The 17,048-nt window shown below is 55.2% G+C and overlaps 1 protein-coding gene across 1 annotated transcript in view; it reads left to right on the top strand.

Moving 5' to 3' along the window:
* Positions 1-9,928, top strand: part of GLP1R (glucagon like peptide 1 receptor) — a 34,524-nt gene extending 24,596 nt beyond the window's left edge. Inside the window, exons 8-13 of the mRNA XM_002714692.5 lie at positions 2,669-2,729; positions 3,247-3,316; positions 3,424-3,512; positions 3,849-3,987; positions 4,719-4,760; positions 9,631-9,928. Of these exons, the coding sequence (XP_002714738.2) occupies positions 2,669-2,729; positions 3,247-3,316; positions 3,424-3,512; positions 3,849-3,987; positions 4,719-4,760; positions 9,631-9,795 (566 nt within the window). The 3' untranslated portion in view covers positions 9,796-9,928. The remainder of the gene's footprint in view (positions 1-2,668; positions 2,730-3,246; positions 3,317-3,423; positions 3,513-3,848; positions 3,988-4,718; positions 4,761-9,630) is intronic.
* The last annotated feature ends 7,120 nt before the right edge of the window (positions 9,929-17,048 follow it).

Genomic DNA, 17,048 nt, shown 5'->3' with positions numbered 1-17,048 from the left:
ACCAACCCTTTTCTGCCACCCCACACCCTAGCTCAGGGCTTGGGGTCTATGGGGGCATGAGGGCAGGATCTAGGGGGCACCCTTGCACAGCTGGAACATCTTTTCCTTGAGGACTCGGGGTGGGCAGACAGAGGGCAAAGACGGAGAGAGAAGGAGAGAAAGATTCACAGAACTGAGACCTCTGCTTTGAGGCCAGGAGGCCCTCCTGGCCGGAGTTGGGATGCTTAGGAAACTTTTGGCCTCACATGCAAACAGAAGAAGTGAACTTGGGACTCCAGGAGAGCCACAGAGCCCCCACAAGGCATGCCAGCTTCTGCTGCAGGCTGCGGGCAGGTGGGTGACCCCCCCAGAAGCCCACCGCAAGCAGGCTGCACAGGAGGGGAGGGCAGTGAGGCACGAGGAACCATCACTTTATGGAGCCAGTTCCGTGTGTCTTAATTTGAGCTTTTGTTTCTCCAGCTTGTCTTGCTGGCTCTCTAAAAGATGAAGCCAGCAGGGAGCGTGCGGTGTTCGCACGCAGCGGGGCTGTGCCTGTGCTGCTTAAGGAGGCTTGTTAAGGAGATGCTGATGGGTGCGTGAAGCCCACTGGGTCTGGCTGATAACGAGAGAGAAAGGCCAGCTGGGGGCTGGGCATGCCCGGGAAGGAAGATTCTGCTCACGCGTGTGGCTCGGGGAGCCGGCATCTTCTTGCCCCGTTGGCATATCCCTCCTCTCATTGAGATATCGGCTCACTCTGAGTTCGTTTATTCATTCCGTTCTCACCAAGCATCTGCTATGTGGCAGGGCCCACGCTGTGGGTCAGGGCCTTGTCCATTCTCCTGAAAGCCTGTTAGTAAAGCATCGTGGGTGTGTGGAAGTCAGGGTGGTATAAAACCAGGTGGGCAAGGCGCGAGAGATCTACTGAAGAAGGCTGCTCGCCCCCTCCAGCCCACCCTGTGCGGCCAGACCCAGCAGCCCCAGGCCCCGAGCTGCTGCTGAGTAGGCACCGATGAGAGAGGAAGTCGACAATGGTGATGGCAAAGGCTGTGAGGCAGCTGTGCCCTGGAGGTGTGCTCCTGGAGGAGACCCCCCCCACGCCATACATGCACACACAGGGACCTCCAGCCACACACTGAAGGAGGCTGGGGCGGGGGTAGGGTGGCAGCGCTGGATTCTAGTCCCAACTGTGACCTCTGTTCCTGACCAACCTGTCATCTGTCATGTGAGGATGCACAATCCAACTTTGTTTTATTTTTGTTCATTCTTTCGAGAGGCAGAGAGTCCATTGGTTCACTCCCCAAATGGCTGCAATGGCCAGGACTGGGTCAGGCCAAAGCCAGGAGCCAGGAGCTTCTTCCAGGTCTCCCACATGGGTGCGGGGGCCCAAGCTCTTGGGCCATCTTCTGCTGTTTTCCCAGGTGCATTAGCAGGGAGGGAGCTGGATTGGAAGTAGAGCAGCCAGGACTCCAAATGATGCCCCAAAGGGATGCCGGCATCACAGGCAGTGGCTTTCAGCACCGACCCCAGCACGCGGGTCTCTAAACTGGCATCTTAACTGCTAGTCTGAACACCCATCCTAACAATAACCAATGAGATTGAGCTGACAGGGTGAGCTGGGCGCTGAAGCTCGGGAGGAGAGAGGCCTGGCCTTTGCCCTCGACGAGCTGGACTGCAGTTCTGAGTTAGCTCTCACTGCATAGCGGGTGAGCCCAAAGCTTGGCTGCCGAAAGCAGCAACAGTTGTCTCACAGCTTCTATGGTCAGCACCCTGGGCGCACGTTAGCTGGGTGGCCCCGGCTCGGGGGTCTCTAACCCAGATGCGGTCAGGCTCTCGGCCAGGATTGCTGCCGTCTCAAGGCTTATCTGGGGGTGGAGAATCTGCTTCCAAACTCACTCACAAGGCTGTTGGCAGGAAGTCTGGGGTCCTTGCTCAGGTTGGCTGGAGGCCCCTCTCTAAGCGGTTTACATGTCCTCATGGCTTGATAACTGGTTGCCCACAGGACGAGTGATCAGAGAGAGCCCAAGACGAGCCACGGGGTCTTGAGCACCCTGATCTCAGAAGTGACACGGTGCATCTCCTGCCCCATGTGACTGGTCACGCAAACCAAAGCTGATGTGTGTGTGTGGGGGGGGGCACACAGAGATGTGAGCAGCAGGGGTGGGGAGCACACCAGTGGAGCTCAGCTGTTACAGCTGTTGTCCTGTGGACAGTGAGCCGGCCTGTCAGCATCCAGGATGGGGCTCCTGTCTCTAGTCCAGGCTTCTGCCCCAGCCCCGTGCAGGTGCATGGTGGAGAGGGAACTGAAAGGACTTCCTGTGCCTGTAGGACTGGGCTGAGATGTGCATGGGGCACCAAGCAAGGGCCGAGAAGGGCATCAGAGAGTTGGTCGGTTCCCCACCCCATGCAGCGTGTCCTCACCATTGCACGGGCCCGTCCCCCTGCTGAGTGCCTGTGTCCTGGCGTCTTAGCAAGGACTCTGGCCCGAGTCCTGACCATGTGCCTGGCCCACGAAAGGGGCTGGAAGGGAAGATCCTGTGTGCAAGGGAGAGTCCAGAGTCAGGGCTAGACAGTGCAGGGTGGGGCCAGGCCAGGGAGTGGCTGGAGGTGGGAGGGGCCCCTGGGCAAGCACAGCCGGGGCTCTGGCCGGCCGGCCAGCTCTTCTCCCCTCTTGTCTTTCCCTCCCTCTCAGGTGTCCCCCTGCTGTTTGTCATCCCCTGGGGCATCGTCAAGTACCTCTATGAGGATGAGGGGTGAGTGTCCTGCTCCGAGGGGTAGGTGTGCTGAGGTCATCATTCTCCAACTTCACTGGATTCCTTGGCCCTGGGGCCCATGGCTTCCACCCATTGCGGGGATGAACCATTGGAGGGACCAGGATCTTAACACACAGATTTGGTTCTGTAATCCCTGCTCCCTGGCCCTTGCCCTGGTTGTATGTAGACAAGTGGTGCTGGGTGTGTGGGGTGCATGGAGCCTCCTGTAGGCATTCCTATAAAATCTATCAGCGAATGTTCTGTCCTTTTGCGTACAGTGCCAAGTACATGCGTGACTGTGATTGTAGCCCAAGAAAGCGTGTTTGGGGCCGTGTGTGATTGTGTATTTGTGCGCGTGTTTGTGAGGCTGTGTGCCTGCAGAGCACGATGCGTTGCTGGTGACTCCTGGTGGCTGCACGCCTGGCACTCTGCACCTGTACTCATTTGCCAGCCCCTGTGTCTGCATCGTGAAGTCTCCCAGAGTGCATCTGTATACTGTGTGCCCCTCTCTCCCCAGCTGCTGGACCAGGAACTCAAACATGAACTATTGGCTCATCATCCGGCTGCCCATCCTCTTTGCTATTGGAGTGAGTGCCCATGAAGGGAGTGGGCATGGCAGCCTGGGTGGGGGTGCCAGGGGAAGGAGTGGGGAGAGTGAGATGGCCCCCAGCCACCCACCCACTCTGCTCTGCAGGTGAACTTCCTCATTTTTATCCGAGTCATCTGCATCGTGGTGTCCAAACTGAAGGCCAATCTCATGTGCAAGACAGACATCAAGTGCAGGTGCTGTAGCCAAGCTGGCTTTGCTGGGGGCCCTGGGCTCTTCCTCCCGGCTGAGGCTGACGGCCTCCCATGCTTAGTTTGGAGCCACACCTGCCCCTCTTCTCCCACCCGGGCCTGACCTGATGTTCCCAAGCATCCATGGGCAGCCCCTGGGCTTGTGGATGGTCTTGACCTCTACCCTTCCCTTGAGATGGCCTGTTTCAGGGTACTTAGGGCAGCAGGGTTTCCATGGCCCAGATGCCCGGTCCTGGTGGGAAGCAGGGCAGGCTCAGCAAGGGAAGACAGATCCGTGGGAGAGGTCTGGCGTGACTGCAGAGGTCTCTACCCTGCCCCCAGGCTCGCCAAGTCCACGCTGACGCTCATCCCCCTGCTGGGGACCCACGAGGTCATCTTTGCCTTCGTGATGGACGAGCACGCCCGGGGGACCCTGCGCTTCGTCAAACTGTTCACAGAGCTCTCCTTCACCTCCTTCCAGGTGACCTCACAGTGGGGGGCACTCACTGCACCAGGCAGACGAGGAAGATGGGTAGGACAGGGGACCCTCACCCAAGGAAAGGTCTGTGGTTGGAGCCCAGCCAGATCTAGTTTTCCCAGGGGTCCCGACCCCCAGGTCAGTGTTGTCCACAAGCACGTGGGACAAGAAGCCCCCAGATGTGGCCCTGGGCACCTTGCCTGGCGTAGCAGCTGCTGTCTACTGGGAGGCAGGCACCTTGCGAGCTACTTAACACACACAGTGCATTTAATCCTTGCAGCACCACAGAGGTGCCCAGGATCACGCCCATTTCACAGAGGAGGAAACTGAGGCTCGGAGATGCTGAAACAAGGTTTACAGGGTTACAGAGTCCCGAAGCGAAGGACTGATGCTCTCCACTAGCATGAGAGGATGCAGAGGGTGTGGTCCTGGCCCTGTGGGAGTATCGCAAGATACCCACAGGCATGTGGGCCTCACTGGCAGAACCCAGTTCTGGAACAGTGGCTCTCCGAGTGCACAGATGGAGATGGGCTGGGGAAAAGTCTCCACTCTGGAGGAGGACAGAGCGGTGCCCGCACACGGGGCCTCCTTGCCCTCTTGTGAGGAGAAGGGAAGGCTCCCACCACCCTGCCCCAGCTCTGCCCGGGCCGCCCAGCTGGAGGAGCACCATGTGGGGCTGGAGCCGTGAGGCTGTCTGGCCGGGGCCCTCCTTGCTGACAAGACCTTGTTTCCAGGGGCTGATGGTGGCCATCTTATACTGCTTCGTCAACAATGAGGTAAGGCTTGAGGACGCGCTGTGGGGATGCTGCGGGCTGCTGTCATTGTCTGGTCTGGACTTGGGTGGGGGGACTCCCATCAGTCCTTTCAGCCGAGACCCCCGGGTACTCCGCTGGGGTGCTGGAGTCGAGGAAGCAGCTTGTCCATCGCTTCTGTTTCCTGTGCATGGTCTGTCTCTCACAAACACACACTCATGGGTGTACCCTAATGCTATGAGAACTTGGGGAAAACCCAGCCTCAGTTAAGGGGGTCCAGAGTGAATTACTGAGGGGTGGTGGCTGTCACCATCTCCTTTGTCTCATGTTGCTCCCTTTCCCCCTAAAAACTCCTGCTAGAATTCGGATTTCCATATTCCCATTGTTCACATATTTTCATATGTGAGGCTTGGAAAGAATACAAAAATCTGCCCCAGGTTTGGCCTGGACCTAGTGACAGAACCAGGATCCACGTGAATTCCGACCTGAAGAAGCAAGCGCTTCATTCTCTGTGCAGGTGGGCAAGAGCCCTCCTCTAGAGATGGGCGTGAGAATGCCGCCCTCTCTTCCCGTGCAGATCGAGGGAGGGGACTGAAAGCTGGGGCAGGGAAGCCGGGGTGGGCCCCTCCTGGGAGGCTGGGTGCTGATGGCGACGCTGGCTCCTCAAGGCTGCTGCAGGGCCAGAGGAAACACGCAGGTATCCCAGAGCACGCCGTGCATGGCCAGCGAGAGCAGGAGAGCGTCCCGTCCCTCCAGCCTCCCTTCAACAGGCTTCGCAGGGAAGGGTGGGCGGAGGGAAGCCCCCGCTTCCTAAACATCACTTCCACTGAGACGCCCAAGGGCTTTGCCACATCCAATCCCGCATGGCAGGCGCTCCCCCGACTTACAGACGAGAACATGGAGGCTCGGCAAAATGGAATGCAGAGCCCCACACAGTGGGTAGATGCTGGCGGAGCTGGAGGGCTGCAGGAGGCCTCGGGCGGGGTGGGGTGGGGAGGCAGTGCCAGGACAAGCACGGCCCACCAGTGGGATTCTGGCTGCTCCAAGGCCCCCCCCAGGCTCTGTTTTAGGGGTGAGCCAAGGCAGGGGGAAGGAGGAGTGTAGGAGACTCTGAGGGGCCTCAGCCAAAGACCCTCGACCCGTGAGAGGCCGCCGTAGGATGCAAGCCCTGGTTCCCCCCACAGCCAGCTCACCTGTGGGGCTGTCGGCCAGCGTGTTGTGCTGCCTGGCCCTGAGCATTGCTGCCACCCAGTCCAGCCCCGTGGTGAGACGGGGACAGGAACAAGGCAGCGTGGATCCCTGCATGGGGAAGAGAAAAGAGGCCGCAAGGAGAGCCGGAGGGGCCTTCCTGTTCCCTGGACCCCCGTTTCCCACTCCTCCCTTCTGTCACCAAGGCCGTGTTGCAGCAACGCGCTCTCCCCAGCCCTGCTTACACGCATGTGCTCAGCCTCCCCCGACCCAAACCCCGGGTGCAGCCTCTTCTCCTGATTCCCAGTCACCTGGTCACTGCCAGCCCACCCAGCCTCCACCACTGGCCCAGCTTTGTAAGGAGGGAGGGCTGTGTGCAAGCCCCTGCTCCGCCCTGGGTAAAGAACTTGAACTTGAATCCCCAGAGTGGCACATCTCTGATCAGGCCTGGTCAGAGGCCCTGGTGGCCTCTCCTGTCGGGTTCCCCAGGCTAGTGCCATCAGGTCCAGGAGATCCACCCAGAGGCTGGAGGACCTGCCTGCTTTCAGCGGGCCATCCAGTTCCTTTAAACCCACCCCCAGAGAGTTCCATGCCCTGGCTGCTCCAGGCACAAGGACAGACATGTCACCATCACTGGACCACAAAAGACACACGTGGCTCCGGAGCTGAGGCCTCTGTCCACGACCGCTCTCTAGACTCAGGGTTGCCATGGCAATGCCAGGTACTTGTGACCCGAGGGGAAAAGATGAACTAGACAGTGGTCCCGCGGGACTAATGGTGGCTGGTGGGCAGGGAGTGGGGACGAGGGAGAAGTCTTGCTGGTGGCCCTGTGAGCTGTTCCATCTCAACAGTGGCTTCTGTGAGTGCGCCTCGGTTTACCGCCTTTCTCCCTCCTCCCCTCCGAGTGGAAGGGCTGTGCGACAAGGGTGGCCTCCCTGCAGCTGCACCAGAGGAGGCCACCACAGGTCCTAAAGCGTCCCCACCACAGCTGTCGGCACACATCAGCCAGGCTGGGAAGTGGCGCAGAGCAGGACGGCCGTCCTCAGTGTCTGCTCAGCCTCCTTCCCTCCCCCAGCCACGCCATGGACCCCGTGATGCTGCCCGGGATTCTGGGGCCGTCCTGGCAGGCGGGCTCTGGGCCATCTCAGCTCTACTCCGTGCAGAAAAAGTTCTTTTAAGGGATGGCATGTGGCCACTACGCCAGGCGTCTTGCTGGGCTTAGCGAGATGGATGGCGACGCGGGAGGCGAGGAGGGTTGTTTGCACGGGGGCTGGTGGGGGGATTGGCAGAGAGCCCCCATCCTGCGGCTGCTGGCAGCCGGCCCTCCTGGTGGCTCGGGCCTGGGAGGAGGAGCTGGGGGCCCCAGGCCTCCCGTGGGGGAAGACTGCTGGGCAAGGGTGGGGATAAGCAAAGCCGCCCCCACAGCCAGTGTGTTGTAGTCTGCTTTGCATTGCTTTCGGAATTCCTGGAGAGGAGCTTCCTGGGGAGAGGAAAGGTTTCTTTGAGCTTACAGTCAGGAAGGAGGCTATGGCTGAGGATCAGGCAGCCCCCGTAGCCCTGCGTCCACGAGGCTGGTCACAGCGAGCGGGGGTGGCGCCATCACACCGTGACCCAGGAAGCAGACAGTGAGGCAGGCTGAACTGGAGCTCAAAGACCCAACCAGCTCAAGAGAGCCAGGCTCCGAGGGCACACCCCCAGTGACCCAAACACCTCTTGCCAGACCCACCTCCCAGATGCCCTCACTAGATCCACCCTACACCCTTAATCCATCAACTATGAACATCAAGACCTCAGCGTTTAAATGCCTGCATGCATCCCGTAACACAAGGTATAGGAACATCACCAGAGCCGGCGCCGCAGCTCAATAGGCTAATCCTCTGCCTTGTGGCACCGGCACACCGGGTTCTAGTCCCGGACGGGGTGCCGGATTCTGTCCCGGTTGCCCCTCTTCCAGGCCAGCTCTCTGCTGTGGCCAGGGAGTGCAGTGGAGGATGGCCCAAGTGCTTGGGCCCTGCACCCACATGGGAGACCAGGAGAAACACCTGGCTCCTGGCTTCGGATCAGCGCGGTACGCCGGCCGCAGCGCGCTGGCCGCGGTGGCCATTGGAGGGTGAACCAACGGCCAAGGAAGACCTTTCTTTCTGTCTCTCTCTCTCACTGTCCACTCTGCCTGTCAAAAAAAAAAAAAAAAAAAAAAAAAAAAAAAGGAACATCACCCGGAAGAGCAGGCCAGGCCTCTCAGCCCCACCAGCTCCCTGTGGGGACCAGAATCACTGGGCAGCACAGGGAGCCCCAACACTGCCACAAACCCACAAGGGGGTGGCTTCCAGGATGATCCTGGGATTTGTGTGTGTTTTTTTAAAATTATTTATATGTGTATTTGAAAGGAAAAAATGACAGGGAGAAATGGAGGGGGATTTATTTGAAAGAGTTACAAAGAAAGAGAGAGAGGGAGATACACAGAGACTCTTCCATCTGCTGGTTCACTGCCCAAATGGCCAAAACAGCCAGGGCTGGGCCAGGCCAAAACCAGGAGCCAGAAGCTTCATCCGGGTCTCCCACATGGATGCAGGGGCCTAAGGACTTAGCCATCCTCCGTTGCTTTTCAAGGCACATCAGCAAGGAGCTGGATCAAAAGTGAAGCAGCTGGGGCTCAAACCAGTCCCCATATGGGATGCTGGCACTGCAGACAGTGGCTTAACCTGCTACGCCACAACACCGGCCCCTGTCTGATGGTTTATTTCCCAAATGCCTGCAACAGCCAGGATTGGGCCAGGTCAAATCCAGAAGCCAGGAACTGCATCTGGGTTTCTCACCCAGATGGGTGGCAGGGACCCAAGTACTTGAGCCATCACCTGCTGCCTCCCAGGGTGTGCATTACAGGAAACTGGAGCAGCAGTCAAGGAGCTGGCACTCAGACCAGGCAACTCCAATGCAGGACACAGGCACCCCAAGCAGCGGCTTCCTGGCTGTGCCACAGTGTCCACTCCTGAATTTATTTTTGCCCACCAGTTTGGTCCCCAAGCATCAGCCCTCTTGAAGAAGCATCTCTTGGTGAGGTGGCCAGAGCCCAACACAGCAGGGATTGAGGTCACCTAGGCTGGAGCCACCATGGTCGCAGTCTCCCTGGCTAATGAGATTAGGTCAAATCCAGGGTGAGGAGCACTCATCGACAACCCTTTCATTCTGTTACTTGCTCCAGCTCTCCCACCTTCCCTCCCTTCTTCTCCCGGAATAGAAGGCCCCAGAGTGCTCAGAGGGGCTGTTGCAGGCTCTGCGAGGGTTAGGGCTGTGCTGGCCCCTTCTCTGCGTCCCAGGCTGAAGGCAGGACAGGGCATTCTGGTTCTCCTCCAACTTCTCTCTCCCCAGCTGCTGTCTCCCTTCATTTCTCCCTCGCTCTTATTCCCTTCTGTTAAATAATACGGTGATGGATTGTAAAAGGTACTTAGCTGAATCACAGAGTTTAGAGATGGAAAAGATCAATTAGGTCATCAAGCCCATCTCTCTCCCAAGGAGAGGCAGAAAATAGGAGACAACAATAAACAATTTTATTGGGATATTAATTTAGGCGCCCGAAGGCCTTGACTTGTGTCTCTTAATATAATGCGGCGAATTTTTTCCCTTCCCCACTAATGTAATAATGGGGCCATTTTGTGGGCACTTGGTTCGGATGATGGCTTTTGTTTCTCTGCTTTTCCCACGGAAGGTCCAGATGGAGTTTCGGAAGAGCTGGGAGCGCTGGCGGCTCGAGCACTTGCGCGTCCAGAGGGACAGCAGCATGAAGCCCCTCAAATGCCCCACCAGCAGCCTGAGCAGTGGGGCCACGGGAGGCAGCAGTGTGTACGCGGCCACTTCCCAGGCCTGCAGCTGAGACTCCAGGCCCGCCCTTCCTGCGCTCCTTGCTGCTGGCTGGGCGGCCAACCCAGGTGGGAGAGACCCTCCCAGGGACAGGGGGAGGAAGGGACCACGCGCACACATTCATCCCTGCTTTCCCTCCCGGAACCCATCAGACAGGCAGATGGGCAGTGCCTCCTGGGACCAGGGCCGCATTTTCTCCGAGGAGAAGCAGCCTGCTAATTTGATAACGGTGGCGGGAGGAGAGGAAAAACGATTCTGCTAAAATGAGGAGGATTTCTTCCTGTTAAGCCACAAGGCCCTTGGGGTTCCCCCAGACAGAGCAGCAAATCAACCCCAGACGCAAACTCAAGGTCAATGGCTTATTAGCGGGCGTGGGGCTCGCGAGAGGAAGTGGTTCTCAAAGAGGCCAATTGCAACCACAGCCAGATGCAGAGCTGGGGTGATGTGAGCCAACTCTGCCGGCACCCTCGTGTGCCCCCTCATCTCTCCACCCACTCAGGGTGGGGGTTTCGTTTGGGCCACCACCAGCAGCTGTGAGTGGTGTTGAGAACAAGTTACGGAGAAGACTACTTTGCTAGTGCCCACTTCTGCCCTGGGGTATCTGGCTTGCATGGGAGCTGGCCTGCCCAAGTGGCTCATCTCAGGCCACTTCAGGAATTTCCCACCATGGGCGCCGATGGCCTGCTACAGCCGGGAACCCAGGTCCCGTTCCTCCAGCTCTCCATTCTGCCTGTGGCCAGACGCAGCGTTTGAATGGGAGTTCAGGTGCACGCTCTAGCGTCAGGCGCTGTGATTGATCTCCATCATGACCACGGAGCAGGCTCCCCCTGCCAAGGGATTTGCCCCACATGGGAGCTTCCATCTGCTTCATTCATTTTTTTTTATTGCTGTGAGTAGTCTGAATGTGCAAACGTGCAATTCTTATCTTTTCCACCTGCTGGGAATAGGAACCAAATCATAGTTACTGAGATGTTGTTAGGAGGAGTGGGGGTAGTGATTGGTTTGACTCACCCACACTTCGAGCTAATTAATATTTGCCCTGCTCCTAGCCTCATCTCATAAATAATGAGCAGCAGAAAGGCTGGATGGAGAAAATCTTTTCAATCCCTTCCCTAGCTGTGGAGAGCAACCTGGTGTGTAGTGGATCTGCAGATACCCAGACCACGGAGGACAGTCATCCTGGGAGGGTGGCCATGAGTTTAAGGGTGCTAAGGAAGTTTCCAGAGAAGGAGGAAACTTGAGAGGGCACAGGGAGAGACTCTGCATGGATCCCTTTGTGGGTTGATCTCTCCCTCTTCCTATGACACATTCTCCTGTGCCCCTCAGAGAGGCATGTGATGTGCGGGGAAAATAATAATGGCACATAAAACACATCAAGCAGAAAATTCCTTATACTTCAGCTTCAGTGAAGTGTTGTGTCTGTTAATAGGGGAATTGAACCTCAGGCTAAAGAAAGAGTTGTGCAGACTGCCTCCTTGCCTGAGACTCGTGTGTGTGTGTGTGTGTGTGTGTGTGTGTGTTGGGGAGAGCATTCCCACCTCCCCAGAACAAGGGCAGACTTCCAAGTAGGCACCACATATTTGCTTTCTCTTGGGGGGGGGGAGGGGCATGAGCACCAGTGAGTTGATAGGGGTACAGGTCTGACACACGTGTTCCTCTGTTGAATGAACTGAAAGAATTTTTAATACATTAAACAGCAACAAAGAGACAGATTGAAATCTGCATGCAATGAATTATTAAGGGGAGGGATTTTGAGGAAGAAGGTGATTAGTTAGGCACATGGGAAACTCAGATACTTTGGTTGAAATGGTAAGTAGGGTTCTCTTCCCAGCTGCGACTGTTGGTGCCTGATGTCAGAGGGCTCATTGTAGCCCAAGCCCTGTAACACTAAGGAAGTTTCTGATTTGCAGATACCACAAACTGAACTGAAGCAACCCCTGCTTTGCTCCAAGACTCTCTGCTATTAATATTCATTTGAATGGCGCTTCACTGCCTCTGAGCTATTCCCAAACTCGCCTAAGCTAAATATAGTTCCAACAGGTCTGGGAACCTTTGAATACAATGTACTCTGAAATTCCACTAGCTGTTTACATGCCTACTGCCCTAAGTCTGGCACTGGCTGGTATCTCTGTTGTGGCTGCCTCTGTCCTAGGGGCACTTTCACTGCCCAGCAGGGTGTAGGCACTGGTTTTGTTTGAGCTGTGCTGCCAGCAAGGTCTGGTGGCTGTTGTGAACAGCAGCTGAGTTCAGCACTCTGGCCAGCTCCACTGAACTTGCTCTTAGGGGCTCAGATCCTATAAACTGGTCCCTATCATTTCTGTCTTTGGAGCAGCTGCATCACAGACTTGAAACAAACCACTTACATTGCCAAGTCGCCCTCCCTTTAAAATGGCTTTCTGGGTCACAGGCATGATTTCCAGTTGTTTCTATGCACCTTGTGCTGAAGGCCACATTAAGAGGGTTCTGGAAGACTCCAGGCAGGTAAAGGCTGCAGTCATCTCCCCGGGCCTGACTCACAGAAGTGAGGTGTGTGGCTTGTCAAAGTGACTTGTCCAAGGGCACAAGGCTAGGTGGTGGCTGAGCTGGGCTAGCCCTTGCTCCCCTGCCCAGTCTTGTGAGGCCCTGGGAAGAGAAGGGGAAAAGTATAAATAGCCACTCAGAAGAGCCTTCAGTAAAAGTCGGCAGTGTCATCTGCTGCAGCAAAGGCCACAGTGTCAGATGGCAAGAGCGTCACCTCCTTGGTAATTTACACAGGTATGAGGAGGGGAAGGATGGCTCCACCACTTCTGCTCTAGGACCTTATTCACCTGCATCTTAATACTAAGAAAAAAAATGCATCAGAGCACACATATGCATAAAAGCAGCATGTGAGCCATTCTGGAGAGCAAATTTGCACTCTTTTAATGGGCAGGCTTGGATTTTCTGCTGTGTGTGTGTGTGTGTAAGGCTACACTGATAGCCACACACAGTATACTAAAAGACAGTCTTGGACCCCTCCTTTGCCTGATATGCCCAGAATTTGGAGAAGAAGAGGCAACCGGGCAGCTGTGGGCTAGCACAGGCCGGGGGAGCATCCGTGCCCGGGATGCCCAGCCACCCTCACTGACACAGGCCTCAGCCGCTCATGGCTCGGAGACTCCACTTCCTCTTCCCTTCCATTTCTGTCTTCCACAAGAAAAAGAACATCAGGAGTGCATGGTTGTCCTGTGCATACCTGAGTAAAGTTAGGAGATGATGGATGCAGAATCACCGCACTCCCCATGAAGGTCATGGGCCCGCGCAGGCAGTGGTGAGGATGGCTGGGAGTCCACATGGCAGATGCTTCCTCTCCATGCACAGACAGAGCTCCTATTACTGCTAATGCCTGCGACGTGCCCAGGGAAGGCAAAATATATTCCAAAGGTTTATTTTCTCTGAGCTAAATTGATTCTAATCTACACTGCTGACCCTGCTTTTGGCTCCTAGGAGGCAAACTCCATAAAAATCTTCAAATAAAGTGAGTAGGCTTCCTTGGCTAAGGCAGCTATGTGAATGACATGCTAAATATTCAGCAGAAACCAAATTAGTATCCACTGTAAAATTTCCCCTCATTTTTGGGGCTTGAGTTCCCTCGGGAAAGAAAATGGCCGGATGTGAGAAACCTGTGCCGACAACATCACCATGCCCTTAGCCTGCTCCCTGCTGTCCCAGACCAGCTCTTGGGCTCAGCAGAGAGCAGTATCAGGAAGCGTTGTTAAGCAGAATTTTAAACACTTTACTTAATGCCAGTGTGTCTACAGTATCTAGGATTATACTTCTGCTCTGTCAACGGATACAGATTGGCAGGAAGCAGATACGCCTCATTGTTTTCCAATAACTGGCAAGTCTCTTGGACTTTGCTGTGTCTGAACCTCTGAGAGAGGACAGCACCCTCAGCCCTTGACCGTCCTAGCCGCTGTGTTCTAGGACCTTACCTAGCAGTGGCTGCACTGTCCCCTGATGCACCCAACCTCCCTCCCCGTGCTCCCCCGTCCCCCACTGCCTCAGTGAGAGATGACCCTGCCAGCCATCCCGTGAATGCCATTCTCTCAACTGTGACCAATTTAGGGGTGCAGCTGAGAGAGAGGAGCTGCCAGGGCTGAGAGCATGTCCCATCCTATCCTCTGGCGCAGTGTGCAGCGGCTCAGCCAACGGCTTGGATCCTAACTTACATCGGGGTTGTGCATCCTCTCCAATAAAGCTTGTCAAACTCTCTATAATTAGTTAACCTGAACAGTCTAGGTTGACTAATTATCAGTGTGTCAGAGCAATCCCGGAGCAGGAAAACATATATAAATGAAGTGTTTGGATGTGGTGAGAAAAGAGCTCCCGCCCCACGGTTTGGACACACAGCAACTGCAATTCTTGGCTTTGTGGGCGAGCCAGCAGGGCCGCTGACAAAAGGGCAGATTGTGTCCCAGACAAACAGGGCTGGGTCTTGCCAAATGGTCCATGCTCTACCGCAAAGGCCACACCAAAGCTGCAGTTCTAAGCTCTTCCTGCTGAAAATCATCCTCACATCCTCAAAGCAGATAAACTTCTTGGAGGGGTCTGACATAGCTCTTCAGATGCACCGGGAGGGAGGGGAGCCAGGCTCTCGTGAGGAACAAAGTTAAATTTCCATCGACAGTGCTCTTGGGGGATGCTTGCTCTTCATGAATGTTTAAACAAGATCATTTTCATGCAATTTCTTGGTGTATCAATTCACGTAAAATAGGGTCTGCATCTGTAGGTAACAAATGTGTATGGTGTATAATTCCTGGTGCAGATGTGAACGGATGCAGCCTCTTCCCCAATTTGCCTTGTAAGTCAAATAAAAGCCTCCCACTGCTGTGTCTCTCTCTTCCTCTGGGAGTGGAGGTTCTCTGCAATGTCAGCCCAGGTGACTCATGGTGCAGAGGGAAAACACAAAAGATGTCATTTGCAGCTCAAGGGAAAAACTCAGAGCTCATTGCTCGTATCATGATTTTCATCTTCAAAGCACATATCAAGTACTAATTTATCTACCAAAGCCTTTACAGGGGAACTGCAATGTCATTTAATTAGAGAAGTTGGGTAGTTGAGTGGCTTAAACAATGACTGATGCCCAAATGGATGTGTATTCTAATTCTGCTCATTCATTTGATCTCCCTTGTCTAAATGAACTCAGTCCATTAAATCCACTTTGAAAAAAAAAAAAAAAAACTCATAAAAGCATGAGCACTGTTCACAAAGCAGCCGCAGAATTTGAATGGAGCTGCTGGTGAGAGATCCATCTCCAGAAAAATAAACTTTTCTCTAATTTATATCATCGCTCGCTCTCTAGACGTGCAACTCTTAAAGAAGAGCGGGGGAATTTCAGATTCTCCCTCATTTCTCTGTCCTTTCAGTTACTCCTGTTTGAAAAAGATGTACCATAGGAAGGTCTCTTGAAACACCCCGATTTTCAGATACGCTGTAGTAGCTGTCCCTTTGCCAACAGCGGTTCTTACTGAGAGCAAGTGACACACGTAGCCAGCCCTTGAGATCTGCAGAGTTGTCTGCATTTGCTTCTCTGCGCCAGTCCTACTCTCGACCTCATTCACTTCCCTGTTGGTGTTTTCTCCTCTCTGTGTCCTTCCTCTGCTACTCAGCAGAAGCAAAATGGGTTTTCCCCCTTCACTCCCCAGGAGAATACCTGCCCATACCAAGTAAAGACCACCACAGTTCTAGGTAGCTGCCTCTTTTTCTGAGGTTGCACGTTGACTTAAGGGGACTCAGCACCAGCCTGGAGGGATGCTCAGGGGAGCCAGCCGCCCTGCTCTGCCGAGGCCCAGCCCTGGGGGAGACATACAGGAGAATCCCTGGCCTCTGGCTTCCTGTTCACATGCAATATAAAGGCACCGTCCAGGGACTGTGCCTCCAGCGAGAGGAGGATGATGGAGGGAGCTCCACAGAGACTCTGTGAAGGCTGTCACCCGTGTGCCACATGTCACAGCATCCCCAGGGGTTGGGAGCCCCTCCACCTCTACTTCTCTCATTCTCCTCTCAGGATCATGTGCAGTTTGGGGCTCTGTCAATCTCTCTGTCTCTGTGTCTCCCTCTGCCCCTTTCTCCCTCCTTTTCTCTCTGTTCCCTGACACACACACCCAAAGCGAAAACTAAAAACAATGGTTTTCGGAGATCAGTAATACTGTGTGGGGTGGCGTGGGGCATGGGGAGTGGTGGCACAGATGAGCTGGTATAGCTAACAAATGTAGCCAGGTGGTTGGAGAAGACAGCAAATGGATGTGTTATTGCCTGATGCATCCTGGGTGGGAAGAGACAATGCAGAGACCAGAACGCATGTAGAAAAAGAGAAGAGAAAATCAGCAGACTGCTTAAATGTGAAAAAGAGCTGCAGTGAAAGATGGGAGGAGGTTGCCGAGGTGGGGAGAAAGAATGAGAATTACAAGTGGCAAGCAGCAGCTAGCCAGGCTAGGAGCCCATCTCTGGTCCCTGTTAGCGAGCCAGGCTAGCAGCCCATCTCTGGTCCCTGTTAGCGAGCCGGGCCAGCGGCCCCGTCTCTGGTCCCTGTTAGCGAGCCGGGCCAGCGGCCCCGTCTCTGGTCCCTGTTAGCGAGCCGGGCCAGCGGCCCCGTCTCTGGTCCCTGTTAGCGAGCCGGGCCAGCGGCCCCGTCTCTGGTCCCTGTTAGCGAGCCGGGCCAGCGGCCCCGTCTCTGGTCCCTGTTAGCGAGCCAGGCCAGCAGCCCCGTCTTTGGTCCCTGTTATTAACTCCTGCTGTAAATCTGAGCACTTCCTCTGCAGAGTCCTCTAATCCCAGGTGGTGATGGATTCTCTTCTCTTGTACAAAGGTTCATTTTAACTCAAACAATGACTCTAGGAAGAGAAAAAGGCCCACAGCCTAGAGTTAATCCAATGAAACTTTCCATTTTTTCCCCCCACTGACACCATGGCCCTGCCTCGTGTAGGACCAACAGCCCTGGGAAGTGTTCTGTAGCATACCCTCCACGCAACAATAAAATCGGTATTAATAGCTTACAAACACTAAGCCGTCCCATGCTGGGGGCTGGATTGGCCTGGGGCTGGCGCAGGCTTGTGCCCCCAAAGAAGACTGGCAGGCAGGCTTTTTTGTTGTTTTTAACTTTCCAAATTCCCAGGGTGAAAGAGCCAGGACTTGAGGCAGTAAATGATGTCCACAGGAAACTTTTCAATTCCAGTGGCTGGAGGTGGCATTAGAAACACAGGGTGTGGGAACAGGACTACGCAAATGTAAGAGCTACAATGAAAC

This window comes from Oryctolagus cuniculus, chromosome 5, assembly GCF_964237555.1.
Source record: "Oryctolagus cuniculus chromosome 5, mOryCun1.1, whole genome shotgun sequence".
NCBI lineage: Eukaryota > Metazoa > Chordata > Mammalia > Lagomorpha > Leporidae > Oryctolagus > Oryctolagus cuniculus.
The sequence above is the reverse complement of the archived record's forward strand: the minus strand, read 5'-3'. Positions and strand labels throughout refer to the sequence as shown.